The sequence below is a fragment of the Eretmochelys imbricata genome, chromosome 2, assembly GCF_965152235.1.
Source record: "Eretmochelys imbricata isolate rEreImb1 chromosome 2, rEreImb1.hap1, whole genome shotgun sequence".
NCBI classification, from domain to species: domain Eukaryota; kingdom Metazoa; phylum Chordata; order Testudines; family Cheloniidae; genus Eretmochelys; species Eretmochelys imbricata.
In genome coordinates this window covers 241,972,422-241,997,926 of record NC_135573.1, presented here as the reverse complement: position 1 = coordinate 241,997,926, position 25,505 = coordinate 241,972,422, and the positions used below count along the sequence as shown (strand labels likewise).

The 25,505-nt window shown below is 39.4% G+C and overlaps 1 protein-coding gene across 6 annotated transcripts in view; it reads left to right on the top strand.

Annotated features, from left to right (window-relative positions):
• Positions 1–25,505, top strand: part of CUL2 (cullin 2) — an 86,055-nt gene that overhangs the window by 15,314 nt on the left and 45,236 nt on the right. For 5 of the 6 annotated variants that reach the window (XR_013344964.1, XM_077808304.1, XM_077808305.1 and 2 more), the window contains exons 4-7: positions 19–113; positions 17,572–17,677; positions 18,112–18,194; positions 24,151–24,237. Coding sequence is in view for 5 of the 6 variants with exons in the window: in XM_077808304.1 (XP_077664430.1) it covers positions 19–113; positions 17,572–17,677; positions 18,112–18,194; positions 24,151–24,237 (371 nt within the window). In the remaining variant the exon portion in view is untranslated. The remainder of the gene's footprint in view (positions 1–18; positions 114–17,571; positions 17,678–18,111; positions 18,195–24,150; positions 24,238–25,505) is intronic. The other variant, XM_077808307.1, reaches the window with a different exon arrangement.

Genomic DNA, 25,505 nt, shown 5'->3' with positions numbered 1-25,505 from the left:
ATGTTTTTTCCTTCATAGCGTGTTCTGGAATCTGAAGAACAAGTACTGGTTATGTATCATAGATACTGGGAAGAATACAGTAAAGGGGCCGACTACATGGACTGTTTATACAGGTAAATTTTGCTAACAAGTTTTTCAGCAGTGTAACTGGAGGTTACTGGAGTAAGGAAGTTTTTGAGAATAATTTGTACAGAGTTGACTAGAGGATGCTGTAGAAGATGAGATTGCTCACCTAATATGGTGGTAGCTTTAGCCATGGTTAGAATATGGCCCAGATCATTAATGACTACAGTGTTATTATTTGATGGTCTATATGAAATAGGATCGTGATCTCAATTAATGTTTAGTGCAATGGTTCCCAAACTATGGGGATGATCTAGTGATGATCTGTGGAACACATGCTAGTGGTCCACAAAAAGTTAGCTGGCCAAGTTGTGCCAACTCCGTTCTCCGTTTCTACATGCTATGTGCATTAAAGATAGGAGGGAGTTCTTTGTAGCTCCAAAGCTTCTCTCTTACCCCCAGAAGTTGGTCCAATAAAAGATATTACCTCACCCACCTTATCTCTCTGTAGTTCAGTAACCTTGTTGTATGTAAGAATTGTTCAAGTGATGCAATTTCTATCCTTGGTGCAAATAGAATCTGATCTTGCAGGCAAGGCCTTTTTGAATAGCAGTGCCCTTCCTTTGGGTTGGCACCTGCACGCTGAATGGCCTCTTGATTCTTGTAGCGAAAGGCATACAGGACAGTGAGGCCTCAACCATCGCTCAGTTCCTTCTTACTGCCTGTGACTGCAAGATGGAACACTGGCAGCATCTACATCCCTTGCTTCTAGGGATTAGGCTATTACTGTAGTACTAGGTAGGTTAGAGTAGTTATTGGGCTAGATTTGTTAAGTTTCATTTTTGCCCACTGACCTTCAAAATAAAACCCCTTTATGGATAGCTGTTTTCTTTCCATGCATGCAAAGCAGCACGAGTGAATGAGACCCCCTAGGAGAAGTGGGTGGAAAGAACAGGAGAAGCCAAGTTAATACTGATGTTCTTACTCTATATTATGTAAAACTTTAAATTTGACACTTCATTGATTTTTTTTTGGACGTGTATAAGCTTCACAAGTTTGTTTGTGAGGACTATACCATCATGTCTCACTTACAATATCTATTTAAAAATCCTGCTTTTCTCAAGGTTTTTTCTAAATTACTTGTATAGTGAGAACGCCATATGAAAATAAAAATGTTATCTTCAGTCTCTGGTATAAAGGTTGAAACCTGTATAGTTTCCAAAGAACTTGTTGGATGAAGATTCTAGGCTTGCAATACAGCATTCCGGTTTTATATACATAAAATTTGCTTTTCCTGTTCTTCTACTCAAAGGGTTTATTTGAACTGATAGACTTGGTGCCAATTGATTCAGCTAAGGGAGTGGCTCCTTTCCAAACATGCCTAGAAAGAAATTTAGTTTATGCTGTGAGAGGAAGAAAAGGATGCAATCTTCTCTCCTTTGAACTTGTTTGATTCCCAGTCTTTGCTTTGTTTTTTTTCTGTCTTGCGGTAGTGCCTAGAGGCCCCAGTTGAGGATCAGACCCATTGTGGTACACACTGTGCAACATAGCAAAAAGATTATCCATGCCCCAAGATCTTATAATTTAAATATAAGACAAGATACCAGGCGGATATGACAAATAGTTGACTTAAGCACACGATAACATACTGATCATAATCCTCAACTGATAAGCAGCAGTTACATCACTCCAGCTGTCTAATTGTCAATTGTTTTATAGGCATCATGGCAGACGTATAGTAAGGAGAAATTTGAAGGGCAATGCAGTGGCTTTAAAGGTAGCATGCATGAAAGAGTGAAGAGCTGATTGAAAAGGTGGATAAAGGGAACAGTGTTGGGGTAGGAATGATGCTGGGGGTGGAGTAGAGCTGGAAGTTTGGTGCTTGCTCCTTGTGTGGGCTGGCACAGGTCCCACTGCGTGCCTCCCCAAATAGTCCCTGGGGATGAGGGGGCCACAGTTTGGGGATCACTGCTCTACTCACTGTTGTAGCCTAAGTATTTATTTAAACTGACTCAGCATGTCTCATTCCCTAGACCTTTAGTCTTACCTATATTGCTTTCAAGCTTAGGCTTTGGCAAAATTGGAATTCACCCCTATAATGACTAGAAGATATAGCTGCTAGCCACTGAAATTTTACATTGATAGATACTAGCAGTTTCAGAAGCCCTTAGTGGGCATGATCAATAGTGGGTAAACGTAGCATATGAGGGGCATTAGTTGCACTGCATTGAGGTCTCTTCCAACCCTGATATTCTATGATTCTATGATTGTTAAATGGTGTATTCTTATTGAAGGCATTTTCAAATCCGCAGGTGGTGTTATGCAATACATGTGCAGCGAGGGCCTGTGTCTGCAAAGAGTTACAAGTGTGCATATAGTTACTCCTGTGTGAACTCTATACAGGAGTATTTAGGTGCATAGTCCTAACTATTTGCAGAATTACTCCCTATGTACATTGTGGTGCATGTTAATGTGGTGTTCGTCACATAAATACTAATCCATTACACATTGACACTAATCCTAATTCAAAAGTTCATATGAATAAAAATCCACTTGTATTGTGTAATATATAAATTGGATTTCACGGACACTGTTTTGCGTAATTTTTCTGGGAGTGTTCCATTTTTGAACAAGTGTGGAGTTAAACTAGGACTACAGATGTTAGAGCCATTCCAGCCCTTTGGGTAGTCTGTCTTTCTGGCATATGTGTGATTTAGTCGCTTGTGATGACTGTGGTTTACACATGTTGGATCACGGGGTTTTGTAAGAGACACTTTGTGTAAATGTAGTACATATTACTTAGAGGGTTAAAAATGTACAGGTTTATCTGAATTACAACATCTGAGTAGTCCACCTGCCAACAATGAGAACCAGTTTTGTAATTAGATGAAGCTATATTTTATCCTTTAAAATTCAGGGCCAGCAATACTGGCCCTAATTTTTATTCCTGCTTTGCAGATAATATTGTGGAGTTGAAGAACTTTCAGCTAAGAAGGAATTTTTATGTCCATATTTTATGTGTTTAAGCATTTGAAAAGAAAATGTTGCAACTTTCACTGTAGTATTGGGGATGCTACTGCTCTTGGAGTATGAGATATGTAAAAACGATTCAGAGAGCCACATGGCAGCTTTTTTGTACTTCACTGGCTAATTCAAAAAAATTCCCATTAGCTACAAGAAAACTAGCAGATCAGTCGATATTATGGACATAAGTATTGTATGAATAAGGAAACTATGGGGCATGAATCACATTACATTTAGTACATTCTTGTCTAAAGCTTCCTGATAAAGACACTTTAAAAAGCCTGAATAATGTAAAATAAATACTAAAGATAGGGGGTTTTTTTGTATTAGTGGTAAGAAAATTAATGTTCTTTACATAATGCTTCCTGAAAGTAAAATCAGCTGAACACTGTCATTCTTTCGTTTCTTTTCATCCTTGAGTTAGATACAGTCTAGTAGTGACATGTCTTTAATCTAGATTGTGAATCTTAAATTGTTTGGCTGTTAAAACTAAGTAACGCAAAGATTTTAAGGTCCTAGAGGTACCTGTGCTAAAATAATAAAGTAATTTCTCCTATCTATTTGTTGGTCCTCTTCAAATTAACACAGAACTCTCTTCTAAATGTCATTAAGATTTGATACATTAAAGTATTGTACAAAACACTTCTCCAAAATGCTTGGTGGGGGAAAAAACTGATAACATAATTGTCACTGAGTAGATGAGTAAGGAGTTACTCATAACTTTTTTATCTCAATGTTGCTGAACGTGTTTTGATTTCCCTGTTAAAAACAAGTCCGAACTCCATTTCAAAATAGGATTCTATTATCAAGATTAAGTTTGATACATAACCACCTTTATAGTTATCTTTCCCATAGATCTTTCTTTGTTGTAGTAGTACCTAAGGAACAAGCCTGGCCCATTATGCTCTTCACTATACAAACATTATAAATGACCCTTCCTTTCCCAAGCAATAGAATTAATTTGCTAAAAATGGTACAAAGGAATATTTGACCTTGAATAAATTTCTGTTTTAGAATTCTGATGTGCCAGAATCTCCTAGTTGAGGTCCATGATTACAATTCTGGTAATTCAGCTGGCCAACATAAGAGCTAAATGAGGAACAAAGTTAAACATTGTAGCTTATTTCTGTTGTGGTTCTCATACATGCTTTCCCCAGTGGCTTTAATGGTGTGAGTTTCTGCTATGTACTGTGCTTTTAGTTCCAAAACTGCCCACTTTCCATCTGCCAAAAAACATCCTCTTACCCTTTGAATTTCTTAAAATGACTCTCCATTGTAGGCACAGCAAATGGTCTATGTGAATGTTTTAATATGTTAATACATAACCTTTTTATTTCTCTAGTCTTATTTGCTCCACTCTAATCTCTTTAGGGAATAACTTTCTATACATGAGGCATCTTGTCACCACTTCAGAAGTTAATTCCTTGAATGTCTATACGTCACCTGATAGCATTAATTCAATTCTATGCATGAATTATTTCAGTCTGCTGCTATAGTTAGATTTGAAAACTTGGCTCTCCGAGTTCTGAATTGCTTCTACTTATCAGGAGTGAAAGGTGAACAAGGGGAATTGATACTTGTATCTACTGAATATGAGCAGAGTTTTGTTTTATTAAAAATGTCACTAGCATTAAAGACTTGACATTCATGATGCACTCTCGCTGTAAGCTCTTCAAAAGAGTCTACTTCTGTGTATAGCGTGTAGTCCAGAGGGGTCTAGTATTGTTCCATTTTAATTGTATGCTGACGTTGGAGTCTCAAGATCACTGGCTGTAATGCTACTTGTAGCGCTTTTGATAATAAGTGAACTCTGATTATATTAATAAATATTCACAAAGCTCTGACGGCTAGTTACCCCTATCTTACAGATCTGTAAACTTAAACAGAAGTTGTGAATTGACCAAGGCTATAGAGTGAATTAGTGACAGAGGCATAATTAGAAAGTAGGACGTTGTTTTCTACAGTGGCTCATGCCAGTTGAGCATGCATGGTACCAATACTGTTGGCCATTAGATTCTCTTCTCCCCCTCCCCCCCCAAAAAAAACCACAAACAAAAAAAACACTTAACATCTGGTATGATTTTATCCAGTTTGAAACTTTGGTATTAACGGATACTGTCAGTTGAGTTGTGTGCTTCTGTTAACTGATCCTTGTTTTGAATGTCAGGGACTGGAGACACCATTCTCAGTGAAGGATCTTTGACTCCAGAATAGTCTTCCCTTAAGCCATGTCTACACTGTCAAGCTTACAGTAGCACAGCTGTACCAATACAGCTGTGCCACTGTAAGATCACTCATGTAGCCATGTTCTGCCGATGGGGGAGAGCATTCCCACAACATAGTGCTATGCACACGAGCACTTACGCAGGCAAAATTTATGTCACTGTGGGTGTTTCTCACACCAATGAGCGACGTAAGTTTTGTCAACATAAGTGGAAGTGTAGACATAGTCTTTGACTTACTGGGCCCAATACAAGGTTGTTCCTGTATTTATAGGTAAACCTATTTTATTACCTTCAGTGTTAAACTATTTCCTTTAAATCTAAAATGTCTTGTGTGCTCTAGCCCAATAGGTTATTTCCCCATTATTTTTTTGAAGTCTCAGTTTTTAGGAAAGTTCTAGGTGTCCCCTCAGACTTTTACAACTGCGGTTTTCCTATATCAGGGTGTCGGATGGACAGTGGGGAGATTTTTGGTTTGACTTCTAATTTGTGGTATTTTCACCCTAAGGCTTATATGGATGCACTTTTTTAAATTTTTTTTTTTTTAACGAAGGCAAAGAAATAGCACAGTGATTCCCAAACTGGGCTTCATGAACTCCCATGTTACAGGAGGTTCCATAGGGACCCTGGGCAGTACGAATCCAGCAGTTCGGAGCCTTGGGAACTTCCAAGAGCTAAGCAGATCAAAGCAAGCATATCTATCCGACTGAGGAGATTTAAACTTCAAGATTCCTCTTACAAAATAGAAAGAGAGGTGGATATTTTTTTGCTGTTTTTAAAATTAAATATGCTGCTAGTGTTTTTAAATTTATTATGAAGAACAAGTTTAAGCTTTGTTATGTGCGTTGTTCTCCTGGACTGCTCAAGACTTGCATGCTTGTGTAGGAGGAACTCTTTGAGATGGTTTCTTAAGTAACTTCATGCTGTTTCACATCTGATACTCCTTGATGCAACATAGGAGCCAGAGGTGCCAGTATGTGGGGGTGATGAGGATCATGTGGCCTCCATGGGCCCCCCCACTTTTCCAGCAGAGTGCATGGGGACTTCAGTCCCGTGCCCCTTTTTACTACTGGCTCCTCTGACAGGAGCCTTGTTTTATAACTGGCTTAATCAAAAGTGATACAAGCTACAAAAGTGAGATCTTGGAAGAGTGTTACTGTTTTCATAATGTAATAAAAACACTGTAATGATTGATAATGTATAATGTCATAAAAACAAACTTTGTATTGCCAAGATCACTGCTTTATAATTTATGCTGAGGTAAGGGAGAATATCGATCAAACTATTCATTTTTTTAGAATAGCAGCTGTGTTCGTCTGTATTCGCAAAAAGAAACTGAGTACTTGTGGCACCTTAGAAACTAACAAGTTTATTTGAGCATAAGCTTTTGTGATCCGATGAAGTGAGCTGGAGCTCACGAAAGCTTATGCTCAAATAAACTTGTTAGTCTCTAAGGTGCCACAAGTACTCCTTTCCTTTATTCATTTTTAGGAAGGGGTTCACGAGACTTCATTTTAATGAAAGGGGTTCGCAGGTGGTTAATGTTTGGGAACCACTGAAATAGCATGGAATCCTTTTAACTTTTGGTAATGCTGTTATCTGAAATAAGTGATTGTGCTTGGAATTTTATATTTGAGGGTTCATGTTAGTGGTTCTCAAACTTTTTACCATGAGATTATACTTCTATCAGAGCAGACAAGCTCAGGTCATGGATTCATTTTAGTTTACGTTACACTAAACTCATATGAAAATCCGACATAAAAGAATAAAAATAAAAATCTGTGTGTTATACAGTTACAATAGCTTTCACATTGATCTGTTTCCTTGAGGCAGATGAGCTTGTTTTTCTTTGCCCAATTTCTTTGGGGGTGGAAATGTTGACCCAAATTGAATCGTGACCAAGCCACCAGGCTAAAAATAGTGTTTGCGGGGAGCCCTTGTCTGTCTAAAACATAAGAATATTGCCAGAGGATGTTGTGAAGGCCAAGACTATAACAGAGTTCAAAAAAGAACTAGATACATTTTATGGACGGTAGGTCCATCAATGGCCATTAGCCAGGATTGGCAGGGATGGTGTTCCTAGCTTACCGGTTCTCAACTCCTGGGCCATGTGCAACCCAGTTAGCACACAATTGTGGCCCAGCTCAGCTGTGCTAAAGGCCGGCCTGCATGGCGGGGTCCAGGTTTCCGGCAGCTCAGTGGGGTCTTGGCTATCCAGCGCAGCAGGGTCCGGGGAAGAGGCTGCCTTGCCCCTGCAGCCCAGGTAATGCATATGTGGCCCACAGTGACAAATAAGTTGAGAACCACTAGCCCTAGCCTTGGTTTGCCAGAAGCTGGGAAGGGGTGGCAAGGGATGGATCATTGGATGAATACCTGCTCTGTTCATTCCCTCTGGGGTGACTGGCATTGGCCACTGCCAGAGGACAAGATGCTGGGCTAGATGGACCTTTGGTCTGACCTAGTATGCCCCGTTATGTTCAGTAGCTGGAAGTTGAAGCTAGACCATTTCAGACTGGAAATAAGGTATACATTTTTACTAGTGAGAATAATTAACATTGGAACAATTTACCAAGGGTTGTTATGGATTCTCCATCACTGGCCATTTTAAAGCAAGAGTGTATGGTTTTTCTACAAGGTATGGCCTAGGACTGACTTCGGGGAAGTTCTGTGGCCCTGTAATAGAAGAGGTCAGACTAGATAACAGTGGTCTCTTCTTGCCTTGGACTCCATTAAAATGTTCCTGCCTGGACAGGACCACCATCCCTCTGCTGCCTGAGCACCCACAGTTGTGATTTTGAGTGGAGGAGGAGGAGAGTATCGCTGTTTATAGTGTCAAAGCTACAGTTGCCACCCGACTGTTGGTGTATCGCTGGATAGGAAACCTTGCTCAGATCCTGCTACCCTGCTTAGATGAATGAGATCTACCAATTGGAGCTGGAACAGGCATACAGGAACTATAAAAGAAAATGTCATACAGCATTTTACCTTGTCTTAATTTCAAGACTGTAAATTAAAGAGGCAGATATCAAGACCTACAGAACCCGTGTACCTATTTTGAACTACAGTTTCCCCTCTCAGGGAGTGGTGGATTATTACAGAAGGGAATGTTTACCTCCGAAAGGATCTGTCCAACACACTACTTGCTCTTTTCCCCTCTACAGTACTGTTAGGACCTTAACTGCACAATGGACACAATAAACCACTTTTTTTTTTTTTACTTACCCTGCACTTTGAAGAGCACATGGTTCATGTGTTGTTATTGATGATAATATTGTATTTCTTTGATGTGAAGAAAAATAGAAAACTTACTTTCTTGAAATGAGTGTGGACATGCTGTTTCAGTAGTGGTCTCCCTAATACCATGTACAATGGTAAATATTACGTATTTACTTTTGATATTCCCATTTAGTCAACCAAGACTTGTAGTTGTCCTTTTATCATAGCATTACACCTCCTGGCTCATATTCTGTTCTCTATAATTCCTAAATCCTTTTTGAAGCCACTGCTTTCTAGAGTACAATTCCTCTATCCCTCTTACTCAATTTTTCTATTAAATATGATTCCCCCCACTTTAATTACAAATAGAAATATTGGCCAAGATTTTTGAGTGACTAGTAATTTTTGGGTGTCCAACTTCGATGTTTTAAAACCTCCTGCTTTTCAGAAAATGTTAAGTATTGTGACAGGGTCAGGCCAGATGACTATAGGAGAGTAATAGAAGGCAGATATATTAGCCCCAGGCTAAGTAGGTCCCTTTTCCCTGAGTAAGGTAACAGGGAAGGTTCCAGAACAATCAGGAACCTTCTGGAGACAATTGAGACAGGCTGATTAGAACACCTGCAGCCAATCAAGAAGCTGCTAGACTCAATTAAGGCAGGCTAATCAGGGTACCTGGGTTTTAAAAAGGAGCTCACTTCAGTTTGTGGTGTGCATGTGAGGAGCTGGGACCAAGAGGCACTAGGAGCTGAGAGTGAGAACGCATACTGTTGGAGGACTGAGGAGTACAAGCATCATCAGACACCAGGAAGAACCTCCTATGGTGAGGCTAAAGAAGGTGTTGGGAGGAGGCCATCGGGAAGTAGCCCAGGGAGTTGTAGCTGTTGCACAGCTGCTCCAGGAGGCACTCTAGACAGCTACATACCACAGGGCCCTGGGCTGGAACCTGGAGTAGAGGGCAGGCCCAGGTTCCCCCCAAACCTCCCAACTCCTGGTCAGACACAGGAGTTGTTGTCCTGGACTGTGGGTTCATGAAAATGGCCAAACTGAGGGCTGCTCTGAAGCTCCAAGGTGAGCAAATCTGCCAGTAAGCACAAGACCCACCATGGTAGAGGAGGAACTTTGTCACAGTATCCACCATCCAAGAAAAGATGCTTTGAGGGTGTCTCAACCTGAACATCCCAAATGACTAGATACAATAGAAAGTGTTGGTAGTGTGTTTATACTCCTGTCAACTTCATCACTGAAGCAACAACATTACTAATGTTATAAGCACACATCTAAGAGCTGGGATTGTTAATTTGTGTTTGTTTTCAGCTGGCCCTGCAGAAGAAGGGAAAGTATCTTATACAACTAAAGATTCTCTTTAATCTAAAAATGAAATTTAAAAAAATACATATTAATAAAGCTCACATAGCAAAAAGTTCTGGCTAAAGTACTGCACTACCCAGTAATTTAATTACGAGCAAAACCTATTGAAGTATTACAGAACTATATTATAGTGCAGCGCCATTTGTATAAAATGGCACACTTAAGGTCAGGGCCAGAGAAGTATTGTGCCAACCTATTCCCCTTGATGTATACCATTGACTTTAAGCCTAAGGATCCTTCAAAATGTGAAACACATTCTTGTTGATCACTGATATCTTCACTTGGAAGGGAGCTGCACCTTTATGAAATCTGAAAAGTGTGCTGTGTTTTGCCTTCAGTGAAGTGCTCGCTCATTTGAATCCGAATAAGTAATAAAAGTTGCACAGCAAGATTTGCATTTTAGTTTGTGGAGATGAAAATTGGCTATTACCCCCGTCTGTTTGTACCAAATCATAGTAAATGCCTTTAACAATTATAGTACTTGTAAATAATCACCCATACAATTTACCCAGCAGAAAAGAAGACTGCTGGACTGAAAATTCATACATGAGCTGAATGGGTTATACATATTGTCTAATAATGCGTGTATAAGTCCAAAGATGAGTACAGAACCATTAAATTGTGAACCTACATTAAAAATGATACCCTCTGCTTTCTTTAATGAGCTTGTACTGCTTTTTATTCCTGTTAATTCTGAAGAACCCAATACAGCTTACACAGATTCTGATCCTCCTTAGCTGCCATCAGAATTGTTTGCTAGATTCTAGTTAGGTGCATACTGAGAGTACAATTTCAGTACAGTGGAATTAAACAGATGTAACTTGACTAATGTAGCTTGCAGAACTTTCATTGTGCGAGAAGGAAATAACCTAATTTGACTCTGAGCCTAGGCTTAATTTACAGGGCTAGCACTTGGGAGGTGTGAGGATTTTTTTAACATGCAAACTGGAATACAGGGACCCTCTAATACTTTTTTTTTTTTTTTTTTTTTTTGGAGTTGCTGTTCAGTGTATAACTACAATTTAGGAGTAGGTAACATTTTTGTAACCTTATGTGGAATTCTTTATTTACTATTTTCTGATACACAAAAAGATACTAAGCACATCACAGAAACAAGTAAGGACTCATCTGCCCTGTAGAATTTACACAACAGGTGATGTGACGACGTGGCTCATTGATGGATAGAAAGAGGCAGGGGCTAGGGTTTGAGACAGTAAAACATGTTCCTCTCCTGGCAGTTCTGTTATGTCGAGCTTTTTTTATTACCATTTTACTTCTCTCAGGCAATAAGGCAAGAATGAGCAGATAAAACAAAATTCAGTTAATGAATTGGATAAGTCAGCCCAGATAGCAAGACTTACAAAGAATCTGTTAAAACACATTAATCAGCAATGGATACAGCAGTTAGATATGTAGATATCCAAATGTGCTTCTAAAACAAGCAAAAAATTTGAGTATGTATAGTTCTGCATGATCCAATTGCATGTAATTATAAATTGGCAAGATCATGTACTATTGTTTGTCAAGTGATCATTAAGCATGCAACAATTAGCATCATAAAGCAAAATTATGAGTCTCAGGTGTTAAAGTGACATCCACTTCATAACATCTTCCCACTTCTCTCCTTTGTGATTCTCCCTACTTTCTAAAAAGAATGGTGCTAATTTATGTCTGCACATATTGGAGCTAAATGTATATACATTTTTCAGTTGAAGAGTAGTAGATTTAAATTCTGACAACTTGGATCTACATTAATAGTGAGCAAATCTTATAACAGTAAAGCATAATTAATCCCTCACAGAGGTCTTGCTTCTGTTTAAAGGGATAGTGTCAGGTCAATTTTGGCCTATAAATTTCAGTAAACATATTACGTAATTTGAGGCTAAGAGATGTATTTATATATTTTTAAAAAATCAATAGCAAGTTTTTTAACTGACCATGCCACCCACCTCCTAGTTCCCTGCTGTGTTTACAACACAAACTTTGCAGCACTGGGAAGCTGTAAGTGAAATGACTCCATTTTAACTTTTTTTTTTTTTTTTTTAACTGTGTATTTGTATGTGTTGTAAGTGGTGGTTAAACTTGCCTCGTGTCCTCTAAAGCATTGTTGTATCTGGTTTGAGGTAGGGTGTGTATGTGGTTTTTTTTGTTTTGGTTTGGTGGTGGGGTTTTTTGGTCAGTGATCGTCTTAGAAGTGTGCGATTATTTTCACTGGGACTACTTTTGTAGTGGTGAGAAAGTGGTTGTATTGGTATTTTTAAGGAATCATTTTCTGTGGTACCCTGAAACTCTACTTCCCCTTTTTATTTCTTATGTTGCAACTTATTGATCTCCCTATCAGTCCAACTTTGCAATTAATCCTTTTATCAACATACATTCAAAGATGTTGGCTGGTTTATTTCTTCTCAATCTGGTTTGGATCCAAGGTAGTGGTATAACTGGAATAATTCATAGAAATCTGATTTTTGAAGTTTGTATTATCTCAATTTCTCAAATGTCAGGTCTGCTTTGTAAGAATTGATCTAAGTAAAATATTTAACTAGGAAAAACAAATGTTTGTGGGACAAGGGGCAGTCACAGATTTTTAAAACAAGACTATCATAATCGTTCCTTCTGGTCTGACCTCTTGCACAACAAAGGCCAGAGAATTTTGTTCAATAATTTCTACTTGAAGATCATAACTCCTGGTTTTGAGGTAGAGCATATCTCTTAGAAAGATCTCCAATCTTCATTTAAAGACTTGAAGTGATGGAGAATCCATCAGACCTTGGATCATCTTTGTAGCTCTTTTCAGAACTCTTTCCAGTTTGACATCCTTTTTGAATTGTGAATTCCAGAACTGGGTAGTATTCCGGTAAGTCTCGCTAATGCTATACATAGAGGTAATGTCAGCTCCCTATTCCTACTCTCTGTCCCCCATCTACTACATTCAATGACCAAGTTAGCCCTTTTAGCCACTTCATTGCACTATGAGGTCCATAGTGCAGTTAGTTATCTACCATGACTAAGGCTAAGATTTTTGTCATGGTTATTTTAATAAAAGTCATGGACAGGTCACGGGCAATAAATCAAAATTCACAGAAGCTGTGACCTGTCTGTGTGACTTTTGCTGCTGTGGCTCCATGGTTTCCCCTGCACCATGGTGGCTGGGAGACAGGGGGTTCCCTCTCTGCCTGCGGCAGCTGGGAGCTGCAAAGTGACCATATTTCCCAAAGAGAAAAACGGGACATCCCCAGTCACTTGCCCGAGGCTGTCTCCCGTCACTGGAACCCTGAGGAGGGCCCCCTCAGGAGTCTGTCACCTGTCGCTGGAATCTTGCAGGGGGCCCCTTGTTGCAGCTGTCATCTGTCACTGAAACCCTGCTAGGGCCCTGCTGGCTACCAGCTGCAGAGTCCCACAGCCCCTGTGGTTGAAGCAGAGAATGTCATGGAGTCTCTGGAAGTCACGGATTCTGTGACAAAAACATAGCCTTAACCATGACCTCCAAATGCTTTTTACAGTCACTACTTTCTAGGATACAGTAATCCATTGTGTTAGTGTTACCTACATTCAAGTTTGGGATATCCAAAAAATACCTTGTATTAGTTGGGTCAGGAAGCCTTTAGTATAGGTTTAAGTGTTTCTAAATAGGAAGGGTATTTTTAGTTGATGTGTTTTGAGTGCAGTGTTTTCCTTTATAGAGTTTTTGATGAATGCTGATTTTTCTGGGTAAATGTAGGACAAAATATGACTGTTACGCACATCATCACACTTCACTACACTTGGGGAATCTGAAATCAAGCAAAGTAAATGTTACCAGGCAGAGATTACTTTTTTCATTTATCAAAAGAGCACAAGTAATGAGAAGTAAACTTAGATTTAAAAAAAAAAAAAGTTCTGTTGTCTAAGAAACAGGTAAGGACTTTTGTTTGCAACCTGTAATTTTAAAGCTGATGCTCTAATATTTGTCCATCACTTGGAAGTTATAAAACTGTATACAGTATGTACTGAGAATTATAGCCATACATGTCAAAATATAGTGCCTTTTGGAACAGGTCTGATCCAATTAATAATGGCATCTTGTATTTACTGACAATTTTTATGTGCAAGTACTCCAAGATAAATACTGACTAAAATAATAAATCAAGCAAATTGTTTCACATGCTGTATAAAAGTCATTAACATCTAAGAGCTAATGGGATAAGATCATGTGATATTAAAATAAATATTAAATTCATTCTCAATTGTGTTTTCAGAATTCCTTATGGAATTCCAGTGTGATACTGTGGCCAGAAGGGCTAATGCATGCCTTATACGTGTTGAGAGTTGAATATGGAATAAGAGTAGGGAAGTTGTGTTATCTCTGTACGTGACACTGGTCTGACTGCTACTGGAATACTGTCTCCATGTCTGGTGTTGTAAAATCAAGAAAGATGTTGATAAATTGAGGAGGATTCAGAGAAGAGCCATAAAAGATAGGAAAACATGCCTTATAGTGAAAGAATCCAGAAGCTCAGTCTGTTTAGCTTAACCAAGATAAGTACCTAAATGATGAACAAAACTTTGGTAATGAGCTCTTCAATCTAGCAGACAAAAGCATAACAAGCTCCAGTGGCTGGAAGTTTGGCCAATTCAGGCTAGAAATAAGGCATACATTTTTAACTGCGAGGGTTATTAACCATATGCACATGAAATTGCTAGTTAGTATCAAGGATTTTTAATACAAGTATTCAGGAGTAATGCCCTATGATTGGAGAATAGCTAACGTCAGACCTGTGTTTTAAGAAAGGGGGAAGTTATCTGGGCAATTACAGACCTGTTAGTCTAACCTCAATAGTATGGAAGACTGTGGACCACATGATGAAAGAAAGGAAAAGAAAAAACTAATGAAGGTAAATGGCAAAGGGAGTGTAATGCACCATAGGAACATGGGTTTACCAAGGGTAGATTGTGCCGGAATAACCTGATTTCCTTCTTTGTGAAAGTTTATATATATATATATATAAGGAAAATCAATAATATACCTAGACTTCAATAAAGCATTTGACACTGTACCAAATAGCAAATTATTAGTTAAAATAGAGAAGGTGGGGATTAGCACAAGAACTGTAGGTACATAGGGAACTGGCTAATGAAGAGAAGGGAAAGGTGGTGCTGAAAAGTGGAGGGAGGTTACTAGTGGAGGGTTTCAGATTTGAGGGAGGTTACTAGTGGAGTTCCTCAAGATCTTACTTGGGATTAGTCTTCCTCAAATATTTTTATTATTGACCTTGGCACTAAAAGTAGGAATGTGCCAATGAAATTTCCTGATGATACAAAGTTGGAAGTTATCAATACAGAGGAGAATCAAAACATTATACAGAAATATCTGGCAGATCTTGAAGACTGGAATGATGGGATTAAAGTCAAAGGTAAAAAGTACAAAGTCATGCACTAGGGCAGGGGTCCCCAGTGCGGTGCCCACAGGTGCAATGGCACCAGCTGGGGAAGTTGTGTGTGCCCGCAGGATACCGCACCGCTGAAATGCCTCCACTCAGCGAGGCCGCCGGCGAACTGCCCGCCGAAATGCCGTCGAGAAACGGGCAACGTTTCTCGGAGGCGACACTTCTTTCCACTGCCGCTTCTACGCGGCATTTTGGCGGCGGGATGTCTGGCGCCCGGCACAGTCTTTTGGGAATAGGAAAGTGCTATTCCTACAGAAAGGTTGGGGACCGCTGCACTAGGGTCTAATAATAAGTTCTGCTACAAGCTGGGGTCTCCTCAATTGGAAATGATCGAGGAAGAGAGAAACCAGGGTGTGTGGGTTGATCACAGAATGATGATGAGGAGCTACCAGTGTAATGGAGCTGTGAAACACGTAAATGCGGTCCTAGGATGTATCAGGTGTGGCATTTCCAGTAGCGATAAAGAAGTATTAATGCCATTGTACAGGGCACTGGTAAGATCTCATGTGGAATACTGTGTGCAATTCTGGTCACCCATCTTTAAGAAAGCTGAATTCAAACTGAAACAGGTGCAGAGAATAGCTATGAAAATGATCAAGAGACTGTAGGTCCTATTTTCTGAGAGTAGACTGGAAAAGGTTGGTTTATTTAGCGCAGTGATTCTCAACCTTTCCAGACTACTGTACCCCTTTCAGGAGTCTGACTTGTCTTGCATACCCCAAGTTTCACCTCATTTAAAAACTACTTGCTTACAAAATCAAACCTAAAAATACAAAAATGTGGCAGCACACTATTTCTGAAAAACTGCTAATTTTTTACATTTTAACCATATAATTATAAAATAAATCAATTGGAATATAAGTATTGTGCTTAAATTTCCATGTACTGTGTGTGTGTATAGAGAGCAGTATAAACAAGTAATTGTATGTATGAATTTTAATTTTTATGGACTTTGCTAATACTTTTTATGTAGCCTGCTACATAAAAACTAGGCAAATATCTAGATGAGTTGATGTACCCCCAAGGGTACGGGCACCCCTGGTTGAGAACCACTGGTTTAGCTTGTCAGAAAGAAGGCAGAGAGAGGCTATAATAGCTTTTTATAAATACATTAGGGCAGTAAACACCAAGGAGGGTGAAGAGCTATTTAAGCTAAAGGAAAATGTTGGCACAAGAACAAATGAGAATAAACTGGCCATGAACAAATTCAGGTTGGAAATTAGAAAAAGGTTTCTAACTGTCAGAGGAGTGAGGTTCTGGAACAGCCTCTCCACAGGAGTTGTGGGGGCATACAACTTAATTAGTTTTGAGAGTGAGTTGGATGAATTGTTTAATGGGGTTCCTTGGGATGCTGGGGAGCAGGTCTCAGGAGCCCAGGTGGGCACTTCTGGTTTATGTACTGTTCCTAATTGCTCATGCTTCACAGTTTCAGGTTGTCCCCTGCAGGGATCAGGAAGGGATTCCTTCCCCTATCCCCTTCCAGTGTGTTCTGGGGCGTGGTTTTTACTGGTCTTCCTCTGAAGCAAAAAGCTGGAAATGGGACACTGGATGGGGTGGACTAGTGCTCTGGGGGGGGTACCGAGTATGCTTAGCTGACTGGTTCTTGCTCTCACTGATCACCCAATGTGGGGTCGGAATGCTTCCCATGATAAGTTTGGCAGTGACCCTGGCGGTTTTTCCCCTTCCTCTGCGGCATGAAGTACAGGTCATTTGACGGGATTATCTGGGTATATCTCTCTTAATGAATTCCCTGTTACTGATGTCGGATATTGATGCATCTTGATCCCTCCTGTCCTCTGCTTGTGACACATAATAGTTTAGTCTCCTGTGGGCTATAATACTTTTGGTCTAATTTTGGTTGTTGGGTTTAGCATACAGGTGCTGGGTGGTGCTGGTGTCCTGTAATATACAAAAGATCAGATTAGATGATCTGATAGTCCCTTCTGGCCTTAAACTTTCACTCTAAGACATTGGAACAACTTGCCAAGGGTTGTGGTAATTTTCTATCACTGGCCATTTTTTTTAAAAATAAGCTTTTTTTTAATGCTGTAGTTGAAGTGAATTAATTCAGGGAGGTCCTACAGCCTTTGTTTTTATACAAGAGGTCTTGTAATAGTCATTTTCAAAGTCACCTGCTTTCTCTCCTTCCACTAAGCTAAAGACATTGTGTGGTTACAAAGGTTATTGAAGTATTTAGTATCTCACTCAGTTTTGTGCTCTGGGGGTTGATTAAAATGCTTTTGTTTCCATAGGTACCTCAACACACAGTTTATTAAGAAGAACAAATTAACTGAAGCTGATCTTCAATATGGCTATGGAGGTGTGGATATAAGTGAACCACTGATGGAAATTGGAGAGGTAAGTAGCTGTAAGAGGTAAACATAAACTGTACATAAAAACACATCTTATAATTGAACTGTGTTCTTTTAAATATTGATTTTTAAAATTAAAAATATGTACAATCTAAAAATATATAGCTTGACTTTCAGTGGGAGTATTGAGCACCTTGGAAAATCAGGTTAAAAGGTTTTATAGAGGACTTGTCAGTTCCTTATCTGAAAAGAAAAATTTAATAAGGTACAACCTGGAGGTGGGAGGAAACCTATGTAGGTGTGGATCTGGGTAAAATATTGTTGATAAAGCAGACCTGGAATTTGTCAAACAAAAGAATTGAGAATGGAAACAGAGATTGGGAAGGATGTTAATTCCTGCCCAAATCTTGCTTCAGGTTGTGGATTTTTAAACTGCATTTACTATGGAATAAGTTTTCTGTGATGTTTGTATCTTTACAGCTAGCACTTGATATGTGGAGGAAATTAATGATTGAGCCACTGCAGGCCATTCTCATTCGAATGCTCCTCCGAGAAATCAAAAAGTGAGTGCTTGCTTGTTTTCTATGAGTTACAATGTTTCTAACCTGGTCTAAAATTTTTTTGTAATTGTTTGCTTGGAGAGGCCTGTGAATTGATTGGACTTCAGCTAAGCTGCTTTCTTATTTTATTATAAGCCAACTCTGAACATGTTGATATTACCTCATTAATGTGCCAAAAGCTTTAGTTGTCGAAAATATGAATGCTTTTGTTGCGATTTACTTGTGCAGAAGGAGAACCTGAGTTGAAAAATTTAATTCTCAATAGTTAGGCCTGGAAGAATTTAATGATGATTATTTTTTTGAAATTCAGTTAATATCGATTTTTATTTTTAAGCTTTTTAAAAAAAATTTCTATTTAAATAAATTTCCAGTTTCACACTGGGGCTACAGGGGGCTACCTGTGTGGCTACAGGACTGATGACACTGGATCCCTGCAGCTGCAAAGTGTGGAGAAAGCTGTCATCTTGGCGGTGCAGAGCAAATGCTCCTGGGGGAGGCCACCCCCTTGCTGCATGGCTCCTGCCTGGGGATGGCCCCCATGCTCCCAGCTGGTCTGTGAGCGAATGGGACCGTGACAGTGAGGCTGCCGAGAGTTCCCTGCGCTGCTGTGGGGTTGGATTCCTGTAGGCGCAAAGTGGGAGATTTTGCTTGCCAACTGTTACCAGTTGATATATATATATTTTTCATCTGTTTCAGTGTGTCAGGTGAAATAGATGTTTACTAAGGACTAACAGTTGAAATCAAATCCTACCAAGCCTAACTATAATCCAGAGGGAATGTTCTTTAGTACCGAAGACTTGAGACTAGAACTCTGGTTTCTCTTCCTACTTCTAATGCTGAGTTGAAAAGAAACCTTGAGCTAGACACAGTGTTTGTGCCTCTCTTTATATATCTGTGTAATGGGAATTTTTACCTACTGCACATAAGGAAGTGTGTTGTGAAGGTTAATATTTCTATACTGGTTGAATATAGTCAAATGAAGCACTTTGTAATTGCTTTATAGCATACTAGTAACTATTCATATTTCATTTCTATTCCTTTGAACTGGATTTTATGAAAATGTGTTAAGGACTGATATTACATCCTTCTGAAAACATTATTTCTGAAGCCTGTAATATACCTAATAATGTTTAGAGCTGCCTAAGACCACTTCTTCTGGAGCCAACATGGACACTGATTCAAGGATAAATTGGCTGTTAAGTAACAATAATCATATCTTAACTCTTGAGTCTGGTGAATTAGGGTCATAAGGGGCAATGCAGAAGTTTCTGTTTAATTACACTAAGGACAAGCAGCACGGATTCTCATCTTGACTATTTATTAGCTGACCTAAATGTGAATGACACTACTGAGACAGAGGGCCTGATCAATGAAAATTGGGTATTTCGTAGGAAAAGGATGCTGACACACTTATTAGAGAGGGCTATTTATTGTCAACCATGAAGCAACACTTTCAATAACTCTGAACATGATCACATTCTTTCCCTGTGGAGAATTAGCTGATTATGGGCCTGATCCAAAGACTGTTGCAGTCAATGGAATGTCTCCCATTGATTTCAGTGGGCTTTTGATCAGGGCCTATAAGAGAGTGGGGCTGATTGATGGGGTTTTTTGGTTTTTGGGTTTTTTTTAAAGAAACTTTGAAAGTGGTAAAAACTGTGTGCCTGTAGGGCTCCAAGCAGCATTATTGTCTAATGGCTAGACCTGGTTTCTCTTTTCTGCTATGCCACAGGCACTGCTGTATGACTTGAAGCAAGTAATTTCACATCTGTTCCTTAGTTTCCCCATCTGTAAAATAAGGCAAATGACTTTCCTTTCTAAAGCAATTTATAATCTATGCATGATGAAATGCAGTATACAAGTGAGAATTGGTTATTATTGTTACAAAAAATTATTTCTTTCAAGTACCAGACAGTGTAGTGCTTTCTGTCAAACTTTTACAATTTTGCCTTTTCTGAACTAACATTTCAGTAGTATTTGTGCTATCTTCCATGATTCATAGATTTTAAGGTCAGAAGGGATCATCAAGTCTGACCTCCTGCACAATGCAGGCCACAGAATCTCACCCACCCATTCCTGCGATAAACCTGTCACATATGTCTGAGCTATTGAAGTCCTCAAATCATGGTTTAAAGACTTCAAGGAGCAGAGAATCCTCCAGCAAGTGTCCTGTGACCCATGCCCCATGCTACAGAGTACATGCAGTCGTACATAATTAGTACAAGCAATATTGCCAGCAACTAATATTATGGCAAAGAACAATTGTGAAGATTTTAGTGGCAACTGCAGTAGCTGTCTTTTAGAATCAAGTTTAGCAGTGCAGGAATTGCACAATATCTTCTGAAGTAGCAAATATTACATGAAGTAGATGGAACACTGAACTATATAAAAAACTGAATTATATGCACACTTCTCATATCTAGTACTCAGTATGCAAGACTGTACATAAAAGTAAATTCTGCTTCATGCAATTATTTCGCAGTCCACTAACGTGTTTTGTGTTTTTTAAAAAGCATATCAGTAAGTAGAAGGGGAATTATACCTCTTATAACTGGAACTTTTAATGCATAACACAATATAAAATTAGTAAATAAATATATCCCAATGATTGTAGCCTTGTTGGTCCCAGGATATTAGAGAGACAAAGTGGGTGAGGTATAATCTTTTATTGGACCAACTTCTGTTGGTGAGAGAGAGAGGCTTTTGAGCTATCCGGAACACTTCGTGAGGTCTAGGAAAGATATTCAGTGTCGCAGTTAAATACAAGGTCAGACAGATAGTGTAGCATAAGTAGTTAGCACATATTCTAAGCGATCTTTCAAGGTTAAGTGGCCTGTTAACACCTGTCACAGAGTCAAGTCACCAGGGTGATGCTCTGGAACTATTCCATACAAAGCCAGTCAGGACTCTGAGGTAGCATGCCTCCTCTCTCTGAGCATACTGTCTCCAGGGCAAGAAGCTTACACAGCTTTGACCTTCTGGGGTCTGACTTCGGAGCATTCAGCATCCCCTTCTACATCATGCGCTTCCCGCAGCGAGTCCATCCAGGCAGGGTTCCTGAGGAAGCCAGAGAGCCCTGCACCCCAACTCCACAGTCAGATGTGTCTCTAAGCCAGCCAATAAAACAGAAGGTTTATTAGTCAACAGGAATACAGCGTAGGACGTAACTTGTTAGCACAGAAAATCAGTGACTTTCAGCCAAGTCCATCTTGGGGGAAGAGGAGCCCAAAGCCAGGGCTCTGGCCCTCCCCCTGTGCCCCAAGCCAGCCGAGACTGACGCTTCCAGCTGCCTGGCCCCTGCCCTGCCCGTTGCTCTTCCTCCGGCCTTTGTCTCGCTTCCCCAGCCAAGAGTCACCTGGTCGCATCCCCCTGCTTGGTCTCAGGTTATGAAGGGGTGGCCATAGCATCCATGCACACAGCTAGATCAGCCTCCACAAAAGTCATTCACCCTTATTCCCACCACCTAGACATTGGTGCAATACACAGGGAAACTGAGGCACACACAGCATTCATGCAAAAGAGTAAAAGTCACATAGGCTCACATACAACATAACAAGAGAAAATCTCAACTATGTCATAACACCCCTGGAGTCAGAAGACAAAAAGGGGGTTTAGTGGGTTGCAGATTGTCATACATTATAAATCCAGTGACTTTATTAAGATGGTGGTTGTTAATGTCTGGCAAAGTTATGAAATTAAGCTCCCAGGCTCATCTTTTGCAAGTGTTGTGCAGGTTTCCTTTGTGGATGAGGACTGATAAGTCAAATATAGAGAGATCACTTTGTGAAAAGTGTTCAGCCACAGGTGATACGATATTTTTCTCTTTTATCATTTTCCTGTGTGCGTTCATTCAAGACTCTCCTGATTGTCTTTCTGGTTTTACCCACACAATAGTTATTGGGACATATAGTGCACTGGATGAGGTACACTGCATGTTGTGGTAGGAATCTGTAGGAACCATAGGTCTTGAAAGGTGCGATATGTGGGGTGTTGATCATAGTAGCAGTGGAGATCTGTCTGCAGGTTTTGCATCTGTTGTTCTGGCAGGGTGTCGTGACACTTTGAGTTAGTGTGTCCCTCAGAATACCATCTTTGCTAACATGGACATAATTTCCCTAGATACCAGAATCCTTAACAATGACGGCATGGGTGCCTGTTTCAAATATTTACAAGACAATAGACAACCCTCAGATACCCACCTAAAAAAAACACATGCCAAACTCATCCATTTAATCCATTTTACATTCAACAACAAACACTGAGTCAAACTGCCATATGTACTAGGATGGTTACCAAATATGCCAACTTCTTCATGGGCCCCCTTGAGGAAATGCTGTACAAATGCACCACAAAACCAATTCGATAATTTCATCCTCTGCACAGATGACTTAAGCTCTCATAGATTTCCTCCACAACTTCAACAACCACTGCCCATCCAAACTCTCTCTGGAACACTTCCGCACTAGTATCAACTTCCTGGACACCATGATCAGCTTCAACTATAAAACCCTACAGACAACTACATACAAGAAATACACAGATCACGACACTCACCTTCATATGTCCATTAACAAACCAAGAAATCTGTTAACTACAGCCAGCCACTCAAATACCACAGAATATGCTCTGAGGAGAAAGCTGGGGATATACTCAAAATCACCTTCACCCAACAAGGACACTCCACCAGAGAAGTAGATCACATCGTGTAATGGGCCACCCAAATACTCCAAGAAAACCTACTTCAGTACAGAAATAAATCCCCCTCCAACCGCACACCCGTAGTTGTCACCTACCACCCCACACTGGGACCCATACTGGGTGTTATCGAACAACTCCAGCCCATACTCAATAGGGACCCCATCCTGAACAAAATCTTTCCTGAACCCCATCTTCTGACCTTCAAACAACCTGCCAACGTCTCCAAACCAATCAGAAGCAAGCTCCCCACAGACCAGGACACACCAACTCAAAGTGGCACGATATCCTGCCAAAACAACAGATGCAAAACCTGCAGACACATCTCCACTGCTACGATGATCCACCTCCACCACATCACGCCTTTCAAGATCCATGGGTCCTACACATGCTTATCACAACATGTGGAGTACCTCATCCAGTGGACTAAATGCCCCAATAGCCCTATATGTTTGAAACCAGACAATCACTGTGCTCTCGAATGAACTTACAGAGGAAAGTGATAACAGAGAAAAACACCATATCACCTGTGGGTGAACACTTTTCACAAAGCGATCTCTATATCCGACCTATCAGTCCCCATCCACAAAGGAAACCTTCACAACAACTTGAAAAGATGAGCCTAAGAGTTTCAATTCATAACTTTGCTAGACACTAAAAATCATGGTCTTAATAAAGACACTGGATTTATGATTTATTATAACAATTTGTAACCCACTAAATCCCCTCCCCCTCTCATAACTATAGGGTTGTTAATGGACCACTTCAGCTTGAATTGTCCCTTAGAATATGGCTTATCTACTTACGAGAAACTATTTGTTTGACCTTGTATTTAGCTGTGACACTCTGAGTATCTTTCCTAGACCTGAGGAAGAGTTCTTTGTAGTTTGAAAGCTGGTAATAAAAGAGAATATATCATCCACCTTCTCGCCTATATTTCACTGAAACTGTTGATATGTTGGAAATGGTTTTTATGGCTAGATTGTCAAGTATGTTATAGAAAAATAACTATAAATGTTGCGAAAGCTTTTTAGTGCAATACAAACTGAACAATTTACTTGGAATTTTTTTTAATAAAGGCTTCTGACCAAAAGCTTAAACACATTTATAGTTATGCTTTTAAGTAAGTACAAATGACCGTTATACTCTGTGTTAAAAATAAGCCTGTAAATGTGTATTAGTTTTAAAGCAAGAAGACAGCAAAATATAACTAGGAGACTTAAAAATAATCCTGAATATAACACACTTTGTTCCCCCCCTCTAGCCCAAGCTATACTTCTACAAGGCAAGCTGCATGTCAACTTTTGCATTTGTGTTTGAATACAGCAGGAAGCAGACAAGATCATGAATTGTGAGGAAAATTCAAGTATGAAATACCTAAACAGAGAAATAATTTAAAAAGGATTGACGTGCTAGTTCAAATTAGAGTAATTAGTAGAAACTGACTAAAACTAGGTTACAGATTTTTTCTATTAAACACATATAGTTAACTGGTTTCTTTATCAGAAGGGAAGCCATGTTAGTCTGGATGTGTAAAAGCAGCAGAGAGTCCTGTGGCACCTTATAGACTAACAGACTTATTCACCCAAGAAAGCTTATGCTCCAATATCTGACTAAGTGGGTACTGATGAAGTGGGTATTCACCCACAAAAGCTTATGCTCCAATACGTCTGTTAGTCTATAAGGTGCCACAGGACTCTTTGCCTGGTTTCTTTACTAGTTATGAAATTACTAATAGTTGTTGAGGTGTTCATATTATCCACTGTGAAAAGAAAACCTATTACATTCAGTAGCACTCAGAAAAATAAATGTAAAAATGGCATTTTAGTCTTCCATATTCTCAATGACTTCCATATCAAATTTGACTAGTTAACAAGTCTTAAAGGTTTTCTTAAAGCACAGCTTGTTCAAAAATCAAACTGAGTTCTTCCTCATGGTATACTTCCATAATCATTACAAACCAGTAATGTATTTTGTAGTTTTGTTCACAAAATTTGCAACATAATTTGCTCTTTAGTAGTTGGTTTGTTTTGCAGCGTTGAATATTGGTATTAGTGCACATAAAAATTCCTAGTAAACGAGCAGATATGAATTGGAATACATACTTAAGAATAAGATACTGTGTACGAACTATCCTGGATCCATTTTTTTTTTTTTTAAACAGCTTTTTAACCACATTTATTAACAGAACTTTGGATCTGAAGTAGTAATTGGACATTTGTTCTTGCATTCTTTCTGGTTACTTAAAGAATTAACACTACAATACATTTATTTTGAAGGCCATCTCATGTAAACATAGGCTCTCCTTGCAAGGACAGCCTGTGTTTTTACTGTTGTATCCTGAACCTTAAATGTGCCTATTGGTCACAGTTGTGCAGTGTGCAATATACTGTTGCCTTGTCATTCCACCACTATAATTTAGTTGTTAAAATGACATAACAGTGTGGTTGACATGAGTTTCATTGTGTTCTACTTTAAAAGTTGTGCAGTTTTCTTATTTGATTGTAAAAAATTCAAGCGTGGAGGTGTTGGCAAGTTCAAATGTAGCATAGTCTTGTGGTATCTATAGGCTGCTTATTTGACTGACAGGCCATCTGATGTATCAGATAAATGCAACCA